We start from the raw sequence: 19,390 nt of genomic DNA on the forward strand, positions 1-19,390 counted from the left end.
CCCAGGTAGCTGGGACTATAGGCATGCACCATCACGCCCAGCTAATGTTTGTATTTTTAGCAGAGACGGGGTTTCACTGTGTTGACCAGGCTGGTCTTAAAACTCCTGACCTCAGGTGATCCGCCCGCCTTGGCCTCCTGAAGTGCTGGGATTACAGGCATGAGTCACTGTGGCTGGCCTTTTTTTTTTTTTTTTTTTAAGACAGTGTCTTGCTCTGTCACCCAGGCTGCAGTACAGTGGCTCAATTTTGGCTAACTGCAAGCTCTGCCTCTTGGGCTCAAGTGATCCTCCCACATGAGTCACCACGCCAGACCTACAACTAATTACTTTTAAAGAGGTTTAAATAATAAGGGCCGGGTGTGGCTCATGCCTGTAATCCCAGCACTTTGGGAGGCCGAGGCGGGCGGATCATGAGGTCAGGAGATCAAGACCATCCTGCCTAACACGGTGAAACCCCGTCTCTAATACAAAAAATTAGTCTGGCATGGTGGCGGGTGCCTGTAGTCCTAGCTATTCGGGAGGCTGAGGCAAGAGAATGGCATGAACCTGGGAGGCGGAGCTTACAGTGAGCCGAGATTGCGCCACTGCACTCCAGCCTGGGCGAAAGAGCGAGACTGTCTCAAAAGGGAAAAATAAATAAATAAAATAAATAAATAAATAATAAGAAAAGCCTCTCACCCGGGCGCGGTGGCTCACACCTGTAATCCCAGCACTTTTGGAGGACGAGGCAGGCGGATCACGAGGTCAGGAGATTGAGACCATCCTGGCTAACACAGTGAAACCCCGTCTCTACTAAAAATACAAAAAATTAGCCGGCCGTGGTGGCGGACCTGTAGTCCCAGCTACTCGGGAGGCTGAGGCAGGAGAATGGCATGAACCCGGGAGGCAGAGCTTGCAGTGAGTCGAGATCGTGCCACTGTACTCCAGCCTGGGCAACAGAGCGAGACTCCGTCTCAAAAAAAAAAAAAAAAAAAAAAAATAGCCTGTCCTATTTTCCGACATAGTTGCATGTTTAGTGCTCTTCATTCTGTTATTTGGATCCACATGTCCATAGGGTATCATTCTGTTTCTGTTCAAAGAAAGTCCATTGAACATTTCTTATAGTGGAGGTCTGCTGGTGATGAATTCTTTCAGCTTTCGTATGCCTGAAAAAGTATTTTGCCTTTGTTTTTGAAATACGCTTTTGTTTATCTTCCCAGAAAACAATCCATCATGATAGCCAAAAATAGAAACACAAAACCAATCTTTGATGATTCCAAAGATCTGTTTATCCTTGGACCACAACATATGAAAATGGAAAGCAAATGGTGGAATAACATAAATGACAATAGTAGACACATATAATGTTTACTATATCAGGAAGCAGTATCTATTAGAGGCTCAGCAGCATATTCAAATATAACATGTTCAAATTAGGAGGTTTTAATAAAGGGACAATATACAAAGTTTGGGCAGTGTGTAGGGACAATACAATATCCTGGGGCTAGTGACAGTGGGGTTGTTACTATACTAGGCTAGAAGGGTTACAGGAATTCAGAAAGGACTCCTTGAGAGAAGCTGTGACCTGATGATAAGAGATGCAACCAGCCCAAGGCAATCCTTCGGGTGGGAGCTGGGGGAATGAATACACTAAACTCACTCTTCTCCCTCTCACTGATATCATGAGAGGATTTTCATTGGGCCAAACCAAACCAGAAATGTCAGGCAGGAGAGCGCATGATGAAGTACACACAGAAGAGTGAATCAGGGTGCATAGTGGATTTGGAGAAGTAAACAAAAATATCTGACATAGCACCATTCTAAGTACTTTTTTTTTTTTGAGACGGAGTCTTACTCTGTCGCCAGGCTGGAGTGCAGTGGCGCGATCTCGGCTCACCGCAACCTCCACCTCCCAGGTTCAAGTGATTCTCCCGCCTCAGCCTCCTGAGTAGCTGGGACTACGTGTGCCCAGCTAATTTTTTGTATTTTAAGTAGAAATAGTTTCACCATTTTAAGTAGAAATGGAGTTTCACCTGGAGTCAGCCAGGATGGTCTCGATCTCTTGATCTCTTGATCTGCCTGCCTCAGCCTCCCAAAGTGCTGGGATTAGAGGCATGAGCCACTGCGCCTGGCCCATTCTAAGTACTTTGGATGTATTGGCACATTGAATCCTCCCCCAAATCCTATTACTTACCATTATTACCCCCAGATAAACAATGAAAGATGAAGGAAAATTCAACTGAACTTTGACATCTTCTGAGAGTTCAGAGAAGACACTGCCTTCGTTAAATAAAAATAGGGGTGCTTTAAGTATTGAAAGAGTGATAGAAGAAAAAACTTTTAGTAAAAAAAAACTGTGATGGCAACCCTCTCCTCAAATTAATAGAAGACAAAGGTGAGGAAATCTCCTTGAGAGCAGAACAAAATATAAATAAATAAAAAGTAAGAATAAAGAGATTAAGAATATTTGAAAATCAATCCAGAAGTTAAGGCTTCAAATCCAGAAGGTTCATCTCTCTTTCTGGAATTCCTGAAAGAGAAAATAGAAAATCGTGGGAATGAAAATATATAAGAAAAAAAAATACAAGAAAAATTCCAAATTATCTGGATTGAAAAGTATCCCCAGGTATACAGCACAATGAATGAAAAATACTCAGGCCAAGGCCACACTTTTGAGAAATTTCATATGTACTATTTATTTATTATTTTTTTGAGACTATGTTACCAAGGCTGGCATGCAGTGGTGCAATCTGTGCTCACTGCAACGTCCACTTCCCAGTTAAACTGATTCCCGTGTCTTAGTCTCCTGAGTAGCTGGGATTACAGGCACGTGCCACGAGGATAGGCTAATTTCCATATTTTTAGTAGAAATGGGGTTTTACCATTTTGGCCAAGCTGGTCTTCAACTCCTGGTCTCAAGTGATCTGCCCTCCTCGGCCTCCCAAAGTGCTGGGATTACAGGCATAAGGCACCACGCCTGGGCAACATGTACAAATTTAAAAGTGATTATTAAATAACAGTGAAAACTACTAGTTCTTAGTATTTTTTAAAACAGTGATTTCACATGCAGTCTCACTTTTAAATGGGCTTGAGGGGTCCAGTGTCCCTGGCAACAGAGAATAAAAACACTTGCAGGATGTCATTTTCAAACCTTTCACAGATGAGAGCACAGTTCATTAATACCTAGGTATGTTTGCATGTGGACAAGCTTAGGAATGCATGTCCAGTTTTCTAGGCTAAGTGATTGACTCTTAAAGATACAGTGCATGACTTCTAATTCCTTGTTATTCCCTCAGGTCAACTGAAAACTGCTTTGACTAGGTAGGTCTGTGGAGCTGACTGATATATGAACCAAATCTGGAGAAAGGAGATATGATGTCATGAGCATATTTTTTTTTCCAACTTGTTTCCCTCAGTACCCTTGAGGTACAGTGAATACGGTCACCTTTTCTCACTGTGTGCTCATGTGGACAAGGTTTTACATTTTGATGACAGTCAGATTTCTATTGGTAGGTTTGGGCTTGGGGAACCCTCTTCCCTTCCAATAGTGTAGTTCTAGAATTCTGTCAATAAACAAGTTAGTGTGAATTAATTGAATCAACTGCATCAATAAGGGGGGGTGTATTTAGTGTCTGTCTCCTCAGTGCCAAGGGGAGTCAGGTGGGGGAAACTGACCTGAGTGAAACTGATTGGCCAGTCTCTTCACCAAATCTCTGAGAGTCTTCAAGCTTTGGGAGAATTAGTAAAAAATGGACATGGACAGAATGTAAATGGAAAGTCGAACAGCCTCTTTACCAAGATGGTGGGTTGCAGTTTCCTGCAGCCACACAGTCTTTGTTGAAACAGGGCTGTGGTTATGAAGAGCTGTGCATTCTTAGCTGCTGCAGGTTGTGCTGGGAATGGAAACTAAAGCAGTCAGTGGCGGTGACCACAACCCAGAAGCTGAAACCATGGTCTAATTTTACAGAAAATTGCTGGTTCTGGCTCTGTTCATTGCTTATGGGTTTTCATTTAGACTGCAAAGATTATATCTAGTAGACTGCAAGGATTACATCTAGTTGTGTGTGAAATAACATCTTGAAAATTGACTGAAGTAAAACCATTTAGCCCTCACTCATTTGTACCAACCCACAAAACGCCAGTACAAACATTTTCTAATATAAGATACATCCTTTAGCATTGACAGTCAGTACAATTATAGGAGTGAAAAACAGAAGGAATAGCCAAAGCAGCAGTGAGAAAAGAGGACAGATAAAAAAGACAAAGAGCAGGAGGAAGAAAAAGATAATTAGGAGAAGCGAGTTTGCATTTGGGAAAAAATTTGGACTTACATTTATTTATGTGAATATCTTGCCAAATTTGGGAAGTAACAGTATGTTAAAGAAAATGGTGAGAGCTTATTGTAAAGATAAGACTACCTACCAGCCTTATTGGGCCAATGTGCTATTGAGAATTGGCTACTAACAGCTTAAAAATGTTTAGCCTTTTCATCTAAAAAAAAAAAAACCCACTAACTGTGGGAAAGAGTACTAATCTTTTTTTTTTTTGAGACAGGTTCTCACTCTGTCACCCAGGCTGGAGTGCAACGGTATGATCACAGCTCACTGCAACCTCTGCCTCCTGGGCTTAAGGGATCCTCCTGACTCAGCCTCCTGAGTAGCTGGGACTATAGGCACATGCCACCATGCCTGGCTAATTTTTGTGTTTTTGTAGAGATGAGGTCTTGCCATGTTGCCTAGGCTGGTCTTGAACTCCTGGACTCAAGCAATTCACCTGCCTTGGCCTCCCAAACTGCTAGGATTAGAGGTGTAGCCACTGCGCTCAGTCTAGAAAGAGTACTAATCATTTTAATTAGACTGAAATTCCAGTAAGAATTTCAAAGTGAAATTTGCCTTCTCTTTTTTTTTTTTTTTTGAGACGGAGTCTCGCTCTGTTGCCCAGGCTGGAGGGCAGTGGCTGGATCTCAGCTCACTGCAAGTTCTGCCTCCTGGGTTCACGCCATTCTCCTGCCTCAGCCTCCCGAGTAGCTGGGACTACCGGCGCCTGCCACCTCGCCCGGCTAGTTTTTTGTATTTTTTAGTAGAGACGGGGTTTCACCGTGTTAGCCAGGATGGTCTCGATCTCCTGACCTCGTGATCCACCCGTCTCGGCCTCCCAAAGTACTGGGATTACAGGCTTGAGCCACCGCGCCCAGCCCCAGAAATTTGCCTTCTTTTATTTAGCCTCAAGTTCCTCAACAGTTACCTATATTAGCAGTGAGATTCTACATTTCTTTTCTGTAACACCTATGACTTATCACTTGACTTTATACATAGTATGGATTCCAGATAGTTATTAAAAGTGAACACATAAGTAAGTGAATGAAAAGAGAATGCTTGAGAAAATAGATTTTAGAATTATGAGTTATTGTACAGACTCAGTGGATTATGCCTGTAATCCCAACACTTTAGGAGGTTGTGGCAGAAGGATCACTTGAGGCCAGGGGGTTCAGGACCAGCCTGGGCAACGTAGTGAGACTTCAATCTTTACAAAAAATTTAAAAATTAGCCAGATGTGGTGATGTGCACCTGTAATCCCAGTTACTTGGGAGGCTGAGGTAGGAGTATTGCGTAAGCCCAGGAATTTGAGGTTGCAGTGAGCTATGATCACACCACCACACTCCAGCCTGGGTGACAGAGTGAGACCCTGTTTTAAAAGAAAGAAAAAAAAACGAGTTCTGTGAAAGTTTTGATAGATCAAAGAAAAGCATTTATATCAATCTGCACCCTATTTTAAAGTTTGTATTCAGGAACCACAAACAAAAATTTCAGAAAGAACCTCCCCAGGAACACAGCTGAAACCTGTTATTTTGTTTGTAGGACAAACACTGTACACTTGGAGGATGACTTAATAATGTAATTTATTTGAAATATTTCCAGAAAAGTTTAAGGCCATTATACAAAAACATTCATTTCAAAAAAACATTCATTGACTTTCTTCCCATAGGCCAACACTTGACAAACCTCTTTTCCCACCACTCTGGCTGATGGCTCCTAAAAGTGGCTGATGGCTCCTACAAAGAATCATTCATTCTTTTCTTCACCATTAAAAGGCTGTTCTTGGCTTTCCTCTGCTTCTGTCTTCAGCAGGTTCACTTGCTGTATCAATAACAACTTGAGAAATAAAGCAGTTTTAAATAAACTTGTAATAGAAAAAATTCACCATGTTTAAGATCTATAAATTCAGAAATATGTTTTATAGGGTAAAACTGACCACAATATCCTTGTTTTTAAAAAATAATGAAGTATATACCTTGTTTTTATATTGATATATCCTGTCACACAGCTTCTTTGAATGCACATGATATATGTACATAATAAAATGACATCAATGCACTTACTTTCTTTTCTGTAAACTTGAAAGACAGAAGATTAAAGAAAAACTTTTTGGCAATAATTTAGAATAATTACCACTAGTGCTGGTGTGGGTATAATTTTGCACAGGTCATCCTTAATATTTACACTTGCAGGGAGCTCTTCTAGGTACTTCGCTTTTTTTAAGGTCTGCACTTTACCCTGCACTGTAAATCAAAGCTGGACAAAGAGGTTACTAATGTGGCTAGCTGATCCTAATTCATCAGAGTTAATGAAATTGGCCTCTGGAGAACATAATTACAATTCTGATTATAGCACAGAACCAGAGATGGCAAACTGACAACCCAAAAGCAGAGCAGGAAAGCCCAAGGCTCTGGTCTTTCTCAGCCTTGCTTTACTCTCAGTGGCTCCCACACAAGGTTCTGACGAAGTGCTTTTCATTCCAAATTCTTCCTCTCCTGTGTATCTATAAACAGTGTCATCGATAGAGTCATGGTCTCTCTCCCTTGTTGCTTCATTCATTCTCTAAAATATGAGTAGGCCTAGGCAGATGAAACACAATGAAGACAGGGCCTTCTTGTTATCCTGGAAGGCTTTCTTAGGCCATTTGGGTTCTATTCTGATGTTTTAGGCTAGCAACCAACTATGAGAGACACCTCCTGGTGCCATGTGCATTTCAGTTAAAGATTCAGAGCTGGCAGCTGCTTTTGTCCTGGCCCTTTTTAAGGTCAGCCTCTATTTTATGTCCTAATACATTCTTGCATCAAACTTGCACTGGATGAAGTTGCAAGGTTCAGACAGTGCGTCCTCCTTTGCAAAATTAAGCCTTCAGAATCCCCAGGGATGTTTTCAAGCTTTCTAGTTGAATAAAATCAAACCAAGTTCACTTCATGAGTTGGTCTTTCCTGATTCTCTCTCTAATACCATCCCGATACACAGGTGACTTCCTCATGCCCTATTTTCAAGGCCCTCTAAATTCTGTGCCTTCAGCTACCACATCTAAGAGCTGGGAAAGTGCTACAGAAGCACAAGAGGAAGGACTCTTCAAGCAATCTATATAAAACAGTAGTTTCGAGATTCTTTTTCTGTTTTTTTTAAAATCCAGCAGGACAATTGAAAGTAACTTGTTTGAGTACCTCTCCATCCATCCAGACACTTGTGAAATACAACACAGGGTAATAGTTGCCACAGATTCCAGCTTACACAGACAGACTGGCAGTTACAGTACTAGGGACAAAGGTACAGATACAAGAGACTGGGTCAACATGTATATTTTCACGAAAGTATGAAAAAGTGCTTCTCCAAACCGTTCCATCTGCGGAATGCAAATACTGTACAGGTAAGACGCAGGCCTGCTTTCCGAAATGCGCATGCTTCTGTCAGACGTTGCTTTCACCATGCCTGCTGTTCCCACAGGAAGAGTCTATCTGTTCCATGCGCTCACAGTCGAGGCTGACCTCACTCGTGTCCATACTACAGTCTGACTCACTGTCCGATTGGTCCATCTGTTCAAGTTTTGTTTCTCCCTGTAGCTCTCTGCTCCCAGTGGTGGGATTTAGGAATGATCCCTCGGAGTCAAGCACCCCAGCTTGCCCGGCAGCACATAAAACTGTTTCTTTGGCTTGACGAATACAGTTAAGCCACTGCTGTTTGTTGAAGGTGTCATTGGCTTGTAGCGAGTGGGTCTGACTTTGGGATCCGTTTTTGAAACTGACTCTGAAGAAGTTTTTAACTAGAAGGGAAAAGCACATGAAAAACAAAGTCAATGGACAGATCCTTCCTCAGGCCAACGAGAACACACGTAGTGACACTAAACCCCAGAATCCATGGCAGGTATTGCTGATAACAAAACGTTTCCCACTGAACTGGGACATGGCTCAGCTCCACCCTGCAGTCACCATCAGGGAGTTGGGGCTGACACAGGTCTAGCGTTCAGCTGCCCTCATTTATCTCAGAAACCAGCAGGTGGAGATCATCTTGCAACGACAAAGTTAAGTGATTCAGGGGAGCCCAGAGTACTGGTGACCAAATCTGGCTGCATAACAAAATCCCTTGGGTGAGAACTTGTGAAAAAGACAGATGCCCTCAGGAGACTGAAGTGGGAGCGCTGCTTGAGTCCAGGAGTTTGAGATCAGCCTGAGCAATATAGTGACACCTTTTCTCAAAAAATAAAGATAAACAAATAAAAATAAATCCCCAGGCCCTTTTTGAGAGATTCTGATTCAGTAGATCTAAAAGTGGGTTTCATAATCTGTCATTTCAACAAGTAGACCAAGCTAGAGCTTTTTTTCAGTTTAAGAGGCTCTTTTTAATATTAAAACATGCCCATGTTTCTCCAAGAGAGTATCTATACACTTAGTATTCAATGATGGAGAAGATATATGTAGACAAACTTGGTTTCATTGTCAAATGAAATTACATTTTAATTACCTCAACAGGAGCTATCTGCATATAAAAGAAATGGTAGTCCACAATATGGAAGACATTTCATTTAATCTTTTTTTTTTTTTGAGACGGAGTCTTGCTCTGGAGTGCAGTGGCACAATCTTCGCTCACTGCAACCTCTGCCTCCTGGGTTCAAGTGATTCTCCTGTCTCAGCCTCCCAAGTAGCTGGGATTACAGGCACGCACCACCACGCCTGGCTAATTTTTGTATTTTTTTAGTAGAGACAGGGTTTTGCAATGTTGGTCAGGCTGGTCTCGAACTGGTGACCTCAGGTGATCCACCCACCTCAGCCTCCCAAAAAGATGGGGTTACAGGTGTAAGCCACCATGCCTGGCCTATTTAATCTAATAACAACAATATAATGGACATTTAATGGGCCTTGTGTGCCACATGCAATGCTTGGTTCACAGAAACATCTGCAGTCCGTCCCTTTGCACTAATCCTGCAGCCAGTAGACTGGGAACCATCACCACTTCCAATGGCTTAGAGGCTAAGGAACAGAGGGAAAGGAGGCCAAAATGTTTTACTGCTAGCCATCTTCGTCTAGAAGCTAATCTCTGTCCTTCAAATTTAGGCTCCACCCTTTGATCTTGGGCAAGTACCTTAAATCCTCTGTATCTTAGTTCCTAACTTGTAAAATGAAGAAAACAAGAACCTACTTTATATGGTTGTTATGAGGAATAAATGTAAATGCTTATAAAATGCCTGGCACATAGTCAATACTCAAGAAACATAAGCTCTTATTTCTACTACTCCTACTCCTAGGGTAGAGGGATTGATCAGTAGGTAGAAGGCAGTACATACTAATTACTTTGACAGTATGATGCCTATGTTAACCCAGGAAGCTCAAAGGTTACTTTCTCAAAGAAGTGTTCCCTATTTCATTTAAAACAGACCTCCAGGTGGGGCCTGGGGGCCTGTAATCCCAGCACTTTGGGAGGCTGAGGTGGGTGGATCACTTGGGGCCAGGAGTTCGAGACCAGCCTGGCCAACATGGCAAAACCTCGTCTCTACTGAAAATACAAAAATTAGCCAGGTGTGGTGGCCCGCGCTTGTATTCCCAGTTACTTGGGAGGGTGAGACACAAGAATTACTTGAACCCAGGAGGAAGAGGGTGCAGTGAGCCGAGATCATGCTACCACACACCAGCCTGGGTAACAGAGTAAGACTCTGTCTCAAAAAAATACATAAATAAAAATAAAACAGACCTCCTTTTGCTATCCCTTCCTATTCCCTTACTGGGTTTTAAGTTTTCTTAACAACACTTAAGAGTATTCATTTGCTTATCATCTTTCTCCTCCATCACAATGCAAGCTCCATAGGGGAAGGAAGTTACCTGCTTGTTTCACTGAGTATCATGTTAGATACTCGATAGATATTGCTATCTTGGCTTCTTTTAATTAATTCGTTTATGAAGTCTTAAATTAGGCCCACTGAGTAATGTTACAGATGAACCCACATTCCAGTTGACCATTCTTATGTCTCTTTAGGGACAAGTCTACCAGTTCAACTGCAAAACCCACCATAATGCAAATGGTATCCACGTAGGGACTATCTGGTTTTAAGCATGTTTTTATCCAATGGAAAAAGACAGAGAAAGGGAACTTAAGGAGCACTAACGATGTGCAGACAGGTTCACTTGGAGTATCTTACTAAATCCTTATAACAATCTTATGAAGGAGGTACGTATGCATTTCCATTTTGGAGATGAGAAACTGAGAATCACAGGGGCTAAACAAAGTACATAATCAGGAAGTGATGAGACAGCATTCAAATGCAGTTTGACTTCAAGACTGGCTTTTCTCTTTCCACCAGCTGCCCACTCACTCCAAACTACCACAGCCAAAAACGTTCAACATGTCAACCCCGACTGCCATCCATACTTCTCTCGTTGTTGCTGAATGCCCCTCGCAGGGAGCCACCCAGCCTCACTTCTCCGTCCTGGAGGTCTTCCAGCAGGAGGTCCTTCACAGGGATTGGCTGACGGTACAGCTGGTAGCAAAGCTGCTCATTGTGGGTGATGGCTCGAGTGATCACAAGCACTTCTTGGAACAGGAAAACATGCAGTTTCTAGAAGAAAAAAATCCACAGGCTTTCACTAAGCAATAATGTAATGAGTGGTTGATATGTGGACCTCTGTGGATAGAGAGGTCCCCAGGTACTAGGTTCACACTGGATTATGAACTCCTAGGTTCAAATCTACCTCCAGGAGAACCAAAGTTGGGCATGATGGAGGCACTTCCAGATATGTCCACTGCCCTTCCTGTAGAAGCACCTCCCTAGGGACTCAGTGGAGAAAGCCCTTCTGCCTACAGATATCTGCAGCCAGGGTTGCCAACTTTGGGGGCCCTATTCATATTGCAATTCACAACTTGTACAGACATATCTGCCCCGCTCCTATAAAAAAAAAAGAGAAAGGGAAATAGAATCAAGAGGGCAATGAAGGGAAAAAAAGTTAGCACTCTCTTGGCTTTGGTTTTATTACTCAATATAATTCTAAGTAAGCAGGCCAGACGTGGTGGCTCACACTTGTCATTCTAGCACTTTGGGAGGCTGAGGTGGGCAGATCACTTGAGGTTAGGAGTTCGAGACCAGCCTGGCCAATATGGTGAAACCCCATCTCTATTAAAAATACAAAAACTAGGCCGGGCGCCATGGCTCATGCCTGCATTCCAGCCTGGGCGACAGTGCAAGACTCCATCTAAAAAAATAAAAAGAATACAAAAACTAGCCAGGCGAGGTTGGTGGGGGGGGGGGGGGGGCGGTGCGCCTGTAATTCCAGCTACTCGGGAGGCTGAGGCAGGAGAATTGTTGGAACCCAGGAGGCAGAGGTTGCAGTGAGCCGAGATCACACCACTGCACTTCAGCCTGGGTGACAGAGCGAGACTGTCTCCGAAAATTAAAAAAAAAAAAATTCTAAAACATCAAAATTACAAATAGTCTATAAAAAATGAGACTGGTATATCAAAGCTCATATTAATCTTTGCTTTCCAAACCCATAAAAAACATTTGTTCCTTCAACCACAGAGTCATTATCAGCTTTATCCAGGAACTCCAAATCAGAAGACTGCTCATTCCTGAGGGAACCAGAGTATGCAGCCACAGCCACAAAGAAAGATCATCAGGCTGGGTGGGGTGGCTCACGCCTCTAGTCCCAGCACTTTGGGAGGCCAAGGTGGGTGGATCACCTAAGGTCAGGAGTTCGAGACCAGCCTGGCCAACATGGTGAAACCCCATCTCTACTAAAAATACAAAAATTAGCCGGGTGCAGTGGCGGGTGCCTATAATCCCAGCTACTCAGGAGGCTGAGGCAGGAGAATTGCTTGAACCCAGGAGGTGGAGGTTGCAGTGAGCTGAGATCAGGCCATTGTATTCCAGCCTGGGAGGTAAGAGCAAATTCTGTCTCAAAAAAAAAAAAGATCAACATTTTCCTTCTCAGTTAAGTTCATCAGAACCTTGGTTCTCTGAAGAGAAAAGTTGACAACTGATGTGTGTGATGTGGGCAAAAAGAAAATTGCAAAAATGAAGGCTTGTTTTAGGCCCCATTATGAAAGCAGGTGTGCTTGGTGGAGTTGGGATAAATTTGCTCCATTCAATGCTAAGTGCCAGACTCTTCTCACAGTTTGGAAATGCTTAGGAACTGAAGTGAAAATATCCACAACTTTACAACTAGGTTCTAGCTTTCTGGTGGAAATATTTGGGAATGTCAATCCAGCGGTCTTAAAGGGGAGAGACCAGAAGAGGAGAGGTTCTCACTTGTAAGTGGGAGCTAAATCTTGGGTTCACATGGGCATAAATATAGGAACAACAGACACTGGGGACTCTAAAAGGCAAGAGGGAGTGAGAGGGGCAAGGGCTGAAACTTCATATCGAGTACTATGTTCACTATCTGGGTGATGGGATCAATAGAAGCCCATTCTCAGCACCATGCAGTATATCCTTGTAACAAACCTGCACATATACCCCCTGAATCTAAAACAAAAATGGGAACTGAATTAAAAACTTTGGATTAGAATTTTGACTTGGGATAATGGAAGCACATTCAATATTATTAGATCATTTTAAATTTGGGAGAAAAGAAACCCATAGGTCTCCCACCCCTATCCCTACTACCTCCCAAACACACACAAACAGAAACAAAACCCAACCATCTTGGCTAGAGGGAATAAAATGTATATTTAAGAAGACTGAAAAACAGGATAAAGCACAAAATAACCAAGTTAAAGGCTTTTTGGTGTGGTAGTTGTGGAAATAATCTGTTAAGAATTTTCTTTTGGGGATTGTTTTAATGTACAGCATTTGGGATAATCAGATTTTTACACTGTTTCTACTTCTATTAACCTTCTAGCCAAGGTGGGCTGAGACTGTCTGGGCAACCTTTTAAAAATACAACTCAGCTGGGCACAGTGGCTCACTCCTGTAATCCCAGCACTTTGGGAGGCTGAGGTGGATGGATCACTTGAGGTGAGGAATTCAAGAACAGCCTGGCCAACATGGTGAAACCCCATCTCTCCTAAAAATGCAAAAATTAGCCAAGCATGGTGGTGGGTGCCTGTAATCCCAGCTACTTGGAAGGCTGAGGCACGAGAACTGCTTGAACCCGGGAGGTGGAGGTTGCAGTGAGCCAAGATCGTGCCACTGCACTCCATCCTGGGCAACAGAGCGAGACAATGTCTCAAAAAACAAACAAACAAAAAAGTCATTTATGAATGTTCACTGATAATTTCTTATTGGTCTCAGCTCCTTCCTGCCCTCAAACTACTGTGGTTTTTTTCTGACCCAAGACTTTATTCACAATGACTTTTTTTTTTTTTTTTTTGAGATGGGGTCTTGCTCTGTCGCCCAGGCTGGAGTGCAGTGGCACAAACTCGGCTCACTGCAAACTCCGCCTTCCGGGTTCACGCCATTCTCCTGCCTCAGCCTCCCGAATAGCTGGGACTACAGGAGCCCGCCACCACGCCCGGCTAATTTTTTTTGTATTTTTTAGTAGAGACAGGGTTTCACCGTGTTAGCCAGGATGGTGTCTCGATCTCCTGACCTCATGATCTGCCTGCCTCAGCCTCCCAAAAGTGCTGGGATTACAAGCGTGAGCCCGGCCATTCACAATGACTTTTACAACTCTACTGGGGGAAAAAAACCCCACAAGCCTCCCACCCCAACTATCTTTGTTCTCAAACATCTGCCTGCAATAAAAACTAGAGTTTATCTTTATGCCCTAGGCACATCTAACCAGAGAGTTCTCAGTCCTTGACTGATGTACAGAAATATAATAGGCTTACACCCTGTGGAGTAGTGCATTTTCCTATTTCTCATTGGGCTTCCTAGAAAGAACGTTCAAGGAGCTTGGTGTCAGATACTAGAAGTCCACAGGTACTTTCTGAAAATAAGCAAGAAACAGAATGCAGCTTTCTAGCAATCAGTAACTCCCTAGTCCCACAGACACACGTCTTCAAGCAACAGACTTGATAGGCCTCATTACCCCCACTGTACCATGCACTGGCTGGATCCACAGCATCCCTGATAATGGGTTATAACATGTATTCACTGATTTCAAGTAATATTTCCATGCCTGCTCAGTCTAGGCTAAACGGATGTCCCTTGAATTATCAAAACTTTATTAAGAACCCTTCAATCTAGTTTTGGCTTTCATTCTAAGGGTTGGCTAGATACTGAAGATGAAATACAATCAAAATGCAGAGTCTCTCTCCCAATGGTTATCTCAACACAGAAATTTAAACACACACACACACACAAAATTTCTACTGGCTATACATACAAATAGCTTGGTGAGCTAAATGAATTTTGAACTCTCATATAATTCAAATTCATCTTTCTCTTTAAACAAGCATTCATTCATTGTTTAAAGAGACCCATTGTTTAAAAACACCCAGTATGTGCCAGGTCCCCATAATAGATTCTAAGGTTGACAAAACACAGTCCTCCCACCAAAATAACATGGTATAATGGAATATACTGACAGACAAATGGAGAATTGCAACTCACTATATTAAGTGCTCCAAGGGAGATATGCACAGTTGCTATGATAGCAGAAGAGGAACCATTGGTATCCACTTGGGAATAAAAGCCAGGAAATGGGTATCTATAGGTCAAAGCTAAATGTGCAACCAATAGAAGATAGGTTGTTATTTTAAAAAAACTGGTTTCAAAATGCCAGTCTGTGGATGGGTCCCAATCCACAATAAATAAGTTAAATGCATTCAGCTGAAGACTGTTTTTCTGCGATTAAATCCTTCTAACATCTTATTAAGATCATCCTTTATTTTCTGAAATCAAAGTGAGAGATGTTAACTATTCTGCATTTGTTTTTCAAAGTCATGATCAGACAAAATAAACAGCTGGCAACCCTATGTTGGTTTCCAAAATTCTTTCTGAATATGTACTGATCCTTAACATTACAAAATATGAATGAATATATATATATATATATACATACACGTGGTCCTGTGATATAAATGACACTGGAAAAGCAATTTTTGTTTAAAAGAATGAAGGACAGGTACGGTGGCTCAAGCCTGTAATTCCAGCACTTTGAGAGGCCAAGGTGGGCGGATCACTTGAGCTCAGGAGTTTGAGACCACCCTGGCCCAACATGGTGAAACCCTGTCTCTACTAAAAAAGTACAAAAATTAGCTGGGCGTGGTGGTGTGCACCTGCAGTTCCAGCTACTTGGGAGGCCAAGGCACAAGAATTGCTTGAACCTGGGAAGGCATAGGTTGCAGTGAGCCAGGCTGGGTGACAAAGCAAGACTCCATCTCAAAAAAAAAAAAAAAAAAAAAGAACATGACCCTAGATAGGGAAGAAATTGTAAGAGGAGGCTCCACATCAAATGAATTAGGGATAGGGGAGGAGGATGAGACTGCTTAAAGGGAGTAACTACTTACCACGCCCCGATTGTTCTTCAGTTCACCATGACAACACAAGACTCGAGAGCTGTCGATCAGGGAGTCTTTCTGGCCTTCTTCCAAGTAAAGAAGTCGCTCTTTATAATAGCGGCATTCAGATTCGCCAGTCTTGGTGTTGATTTCTGCCACAATTCCCTGAATGATATTTATCTATGGAAACAAAGAGGAAAATTAAGTATGGAGGAAAGTAGCAAACTATTCCTACCAAGTCTTAGGGGCTCAGCCTAGAAGGACACCAGGACACACCTGGATCTAATTCTGTTACCTAAGTTGCTACTTTGGGAAAAGAGGAAAAAAAAACATAAATACTTTCTTTATACTGCATCTATCTGTCCATCTGTACACAAACACACACATTTATTTGTACACATAGAAAGATATTTATATTATACATAAACTAATATTGATGAATAATTTTATCTGGGAGGAAGGGATACCTATTGAGCTCCAGGCTGCACATTTCTTAAAACATGCTCACAATGTTGAAAATGTAGCCATATAAAAAAATTGGCTAACCAGAGAAAACAAAGCAGAATGTAACAGTCCAAAAGAGGGACTGTCTTTGAGGATGTGACACAATTAATAGCTTCAACATCTCTCTATATGTACTCAATCTAATGTACGAACAATATTTGCAAATTGGGTTTGAACAAATAGTTTGAATTTTTTTTTTTTTTTTTTTTTTTTTTTCCCTGATATGGAGTTTCCCTCTTGTTGCCCAGGCTGGAGTGAGATAGCACAATCTCGGCTGACTGCAACCTCTGCCTCCCAGGTTCAAGCGATTCTTCTGCCTCAGCCTCCTGAGTAGCTGGGATTACAGGTGTCTGCCACAACATCCAACTAATTTTTGTACTTTTTGTTTGTTTTGAGACGGAGTCTCACTCTGTCGCCAGGCTGGAGTGCAGTGGCATGATCTCAGGTCACTGCAACCTCCGCCTCCTGGGTTCAAGTGATTCTCCTGACTCAGCCTCCTGAGTAGCTGGGACTATAAGCACCACCACGCCCAGCTAATTTTTTGTATTTCTAGTAGAGACAGGGTTTCACCATGTTGACCAGGATGGTCTCAATCTCTTGACCTTGTGATCTGCCTGCCTCGGCCTCCCAAAGTGCTGGGATTACAAGCATGAGCCACCGCGCCTGGCCAATTTTTGTATTTTTAGTAGAAATGGGTTTTTACCATGTTGCCCAGGCTGGTCTCGAACTCCTGAATTCAAGTGATCCACCCACCTCTGCCTTCCAAGGTGCTGGGATTACAAGTGTGAGCCACCGCGCCTGGCCTGGATATCTTTTTCAATGATATAATATAAACGTTTATAAAGAACAGAGAAAAAATAATGGGAAAAAAGACACCAGTATAATGATGGGGATAGTCTGCATAAATACACTCACATCCAGGGTCTAGAGCACATGTGAGTGAGTAAGTTTGGGCAGAAGATTCCAAAGTGATGGTGGATACAATGTTGTCAATACAAAAACAAGAGTACTGCCTGAGATGTGGTCAGTGGATATTTATTCTGATGTGTTGGTCATTCTGTCATATGAATATATCTAAATGTTATAAAACGCTAGAAAAGGGATGAGAAGTTAGTTGAGCAAAACTCAGTGACACCAGGCCGGGCGCAGTGGCTCATGTCTGTGATCCCAACACTTTGGGAAGCCAGGGCAGGCAGATCACTTGAGGTCAGGAGTTCCATACCAGCCTGGCCAACATGGTGAATGCTGTCTCTACTAAAAATACCAAAAAAAAATTAGCCAGGTGAGGTGGTGCCCACCTGTAATTCCAGCTACTTGGGAGGCTGAGGTGTGAAAATCACTTGAACCTGGGAGGCAGAGGTTGCAGTGAGCCGAGATCACCCCACCGCACTAGAGCCTGGGCGACAGAGCAAGACTCCCCATCTCAAAAAAATAAAAAACTCCATGACACCAATCAGAGGCAAAATAATGATTTCCTTAGCAGGATTCTCTGTCTCCTAAAAGTGAAAAGACCTACAGTCCCATCGTTCTTGTGGTGGTAACTGAAAAGTACTTAACAGATGGAAAATGTTGATAAGTCTTCTTCTTCGTCACATTTACTTAAAAGAAAAGTCAATCTCTGAAAAGCAAGGTTCCAAAAGAGGCCTTTGCTCAGTCAGAAGTTATCATGTCTTAAAATAGTAATAAATTCTATCTAGGATTGTTAAGTAATTATTTTTCTTTTTTTCTTTCATTGAGCCAGGGTCTCATTCTGTCGCCCAGGCTGGAGTGCAGTGGAGCCATCTCAGCTCACTGCAACCCCTGCCTCTTGGGCTGAAGTGATCCTCCCACCTCAGCTTCCTGATAGCTGGGACCACAGGTGTATGCCACCATGCCTGGCTAAATTTTGCATTTTTCATGGAGATGGGGTTTTGCTATGTTGCCTAGGCTGGTCTCTGACTCCTGGACTCAAGCAATCTGCCTGCCTTGGCCTCCCAAAATGCTAGGATTACAGGCATGAGCCACTACGTCTGGCCAAGTGATTATTTTTTCATATGCCAGTAAAATGATATTGTCTGCCAAAAGCAACTGGGTAAAAACTGTTACTCAGTTATAACTTTTGTACTTCCACACAAGTTTGACAGAAGATCTTACAGCTTTCAGCTGAAGTTTGGTGAATATATCCTATGGAGAGAGCATAATCTGTACATTTCTGTAGCTATTAAGAGTTTCAAGGCCGGGCGCGGTGGCTCAAGCCTGTAATCCCAGCACTTTGGGAGGCCGAGACGGGCGGATCACGAGGTCAGGAGATCGAGACCATCCTGGCTAACACGGTGAAACCCCGTCTCTACTAAAAATACAAAAAAAACTAGCCGGGCGACGTGGCGGGCGCCTGTAGTCCCAGCTACTCGGGAGGCTGAGGCAGGAGAATGGCGTAAACCTGGGAGGCGGAGCTTGCAGTGAGCTGAGATCTGGCCACTGCACTCCAGCCTGGGCGACAGAGCGAGACTCCGCCTCAAAAAAAAAAAAAAAAAAAAAAAAAAAAAAGAGTTTCAAATATTTTTTCTTTCTTTTTTTTTTTTTGAGACAGAGTCTTGCTCTTGTCACCCAGGCTGGAGTGCAATGGTACGATCTTGACTCACTGCAACCTCTGCCTCCTGGATTCAAGTGATACGCCTGCCTCAGCCTCCTGAGTAGCTGGGACTACAAGCACCTGCCACCACACCCAGCTAAATTTTGTATTTTTAGTAGAGACAGGCTTTTGCCATGTTGGCCAGGCTGGTCTCAAACTCCTGACCGCATGATCCACCTGACTTGGCCTCCCAAAGTGCTGGGATTACAGGCATGAGTCACCGCACCTGGCCAAAAGTTTCAAAGATTTCTTTATTCTTTTCTCTATTTCTCAAATTGTGGTGGTAGCACTCACTACTTTGATTTAAAAAAGAAATCCTTATTTTAAAAAATATAGGCTCTTTAGTGTTACAGAAGAAGCTTTTTGGCCTTTGACGTCAACCTAATATTAAATATAAATTCTATAAAAGTAATTTGAGTTTTATTAACATAAAACAATAAATAGCAGAACACTTTGGTATACTTTCTTAGTTTCTTTTTTCCTTTCTTGGTTTTCAAAAATGACTGATTTTCACTATTACTTTCAAGACAAAATAATTTCACAAAATATACTAAAGCCATGACTCATCCTTCAAATTAATTTAATGTTTACTGAGAACCTGTTC

The 19,390-nt window shown here is 42.5% G+C and overlaps 1 protein-coding gene across 6 annotated transcripts in view; it reads right to left on the minus strand.

Moving 5' to 3' along the window:
* Positions 1-5,859: 5,859 nt before the first annotated feature.
* The window catches only part of ARHGEF3 (Rho guanine nucleotide exchange factor 3), a 346,977-nt gene continuing 333,446 nt past the window's right edge, over positions 5,860-19,390 (minus strand). For 5 of the 6 annotated variants that reach the window (XM_033210186.1, XM_033210191.1, XM_033210187.1 and 2 more), the window contains 3 exons: positions 15,681-15,851; positions 10,662-10,848; positions 5,860-8,064 (listed from right to left, as the gene is read on the minus strand). In XM_033210186.1, the coding sequence (XP_033066077.1) occupies positions 7,712-8,064; positions 10,662-10,848; positions 15,681-15,851 (711 nt within the window). In that variant the 3' untranslated portion in view covers positions 5,860-7,711. The remainder of the gene's footprint in view (positions 8,065-10,661; positions 10,849-15,680; positions 15,852-19,390) is intronic. The other variant, XM_033210193.1, reaches the window with a different exon arrangement.

This window comes from Trachypithecus francoisi, unplaced genomic scaffold, assembly GCF_009764315.1.
Source record: "Trachypithecus francoisi isolate TF-2019V2 unplaced genomic scaffold, Tfra_2.0 Lachesis_group0, whole genome shotgun sequence".
In the NCBI taxonomy this organism is placed as follows: Eukaryota; Metazoa; Chordata; class Mammalia; order Primates; family Cercopithecidae; genus Trachypithecus; species Trachypithecus francoisi.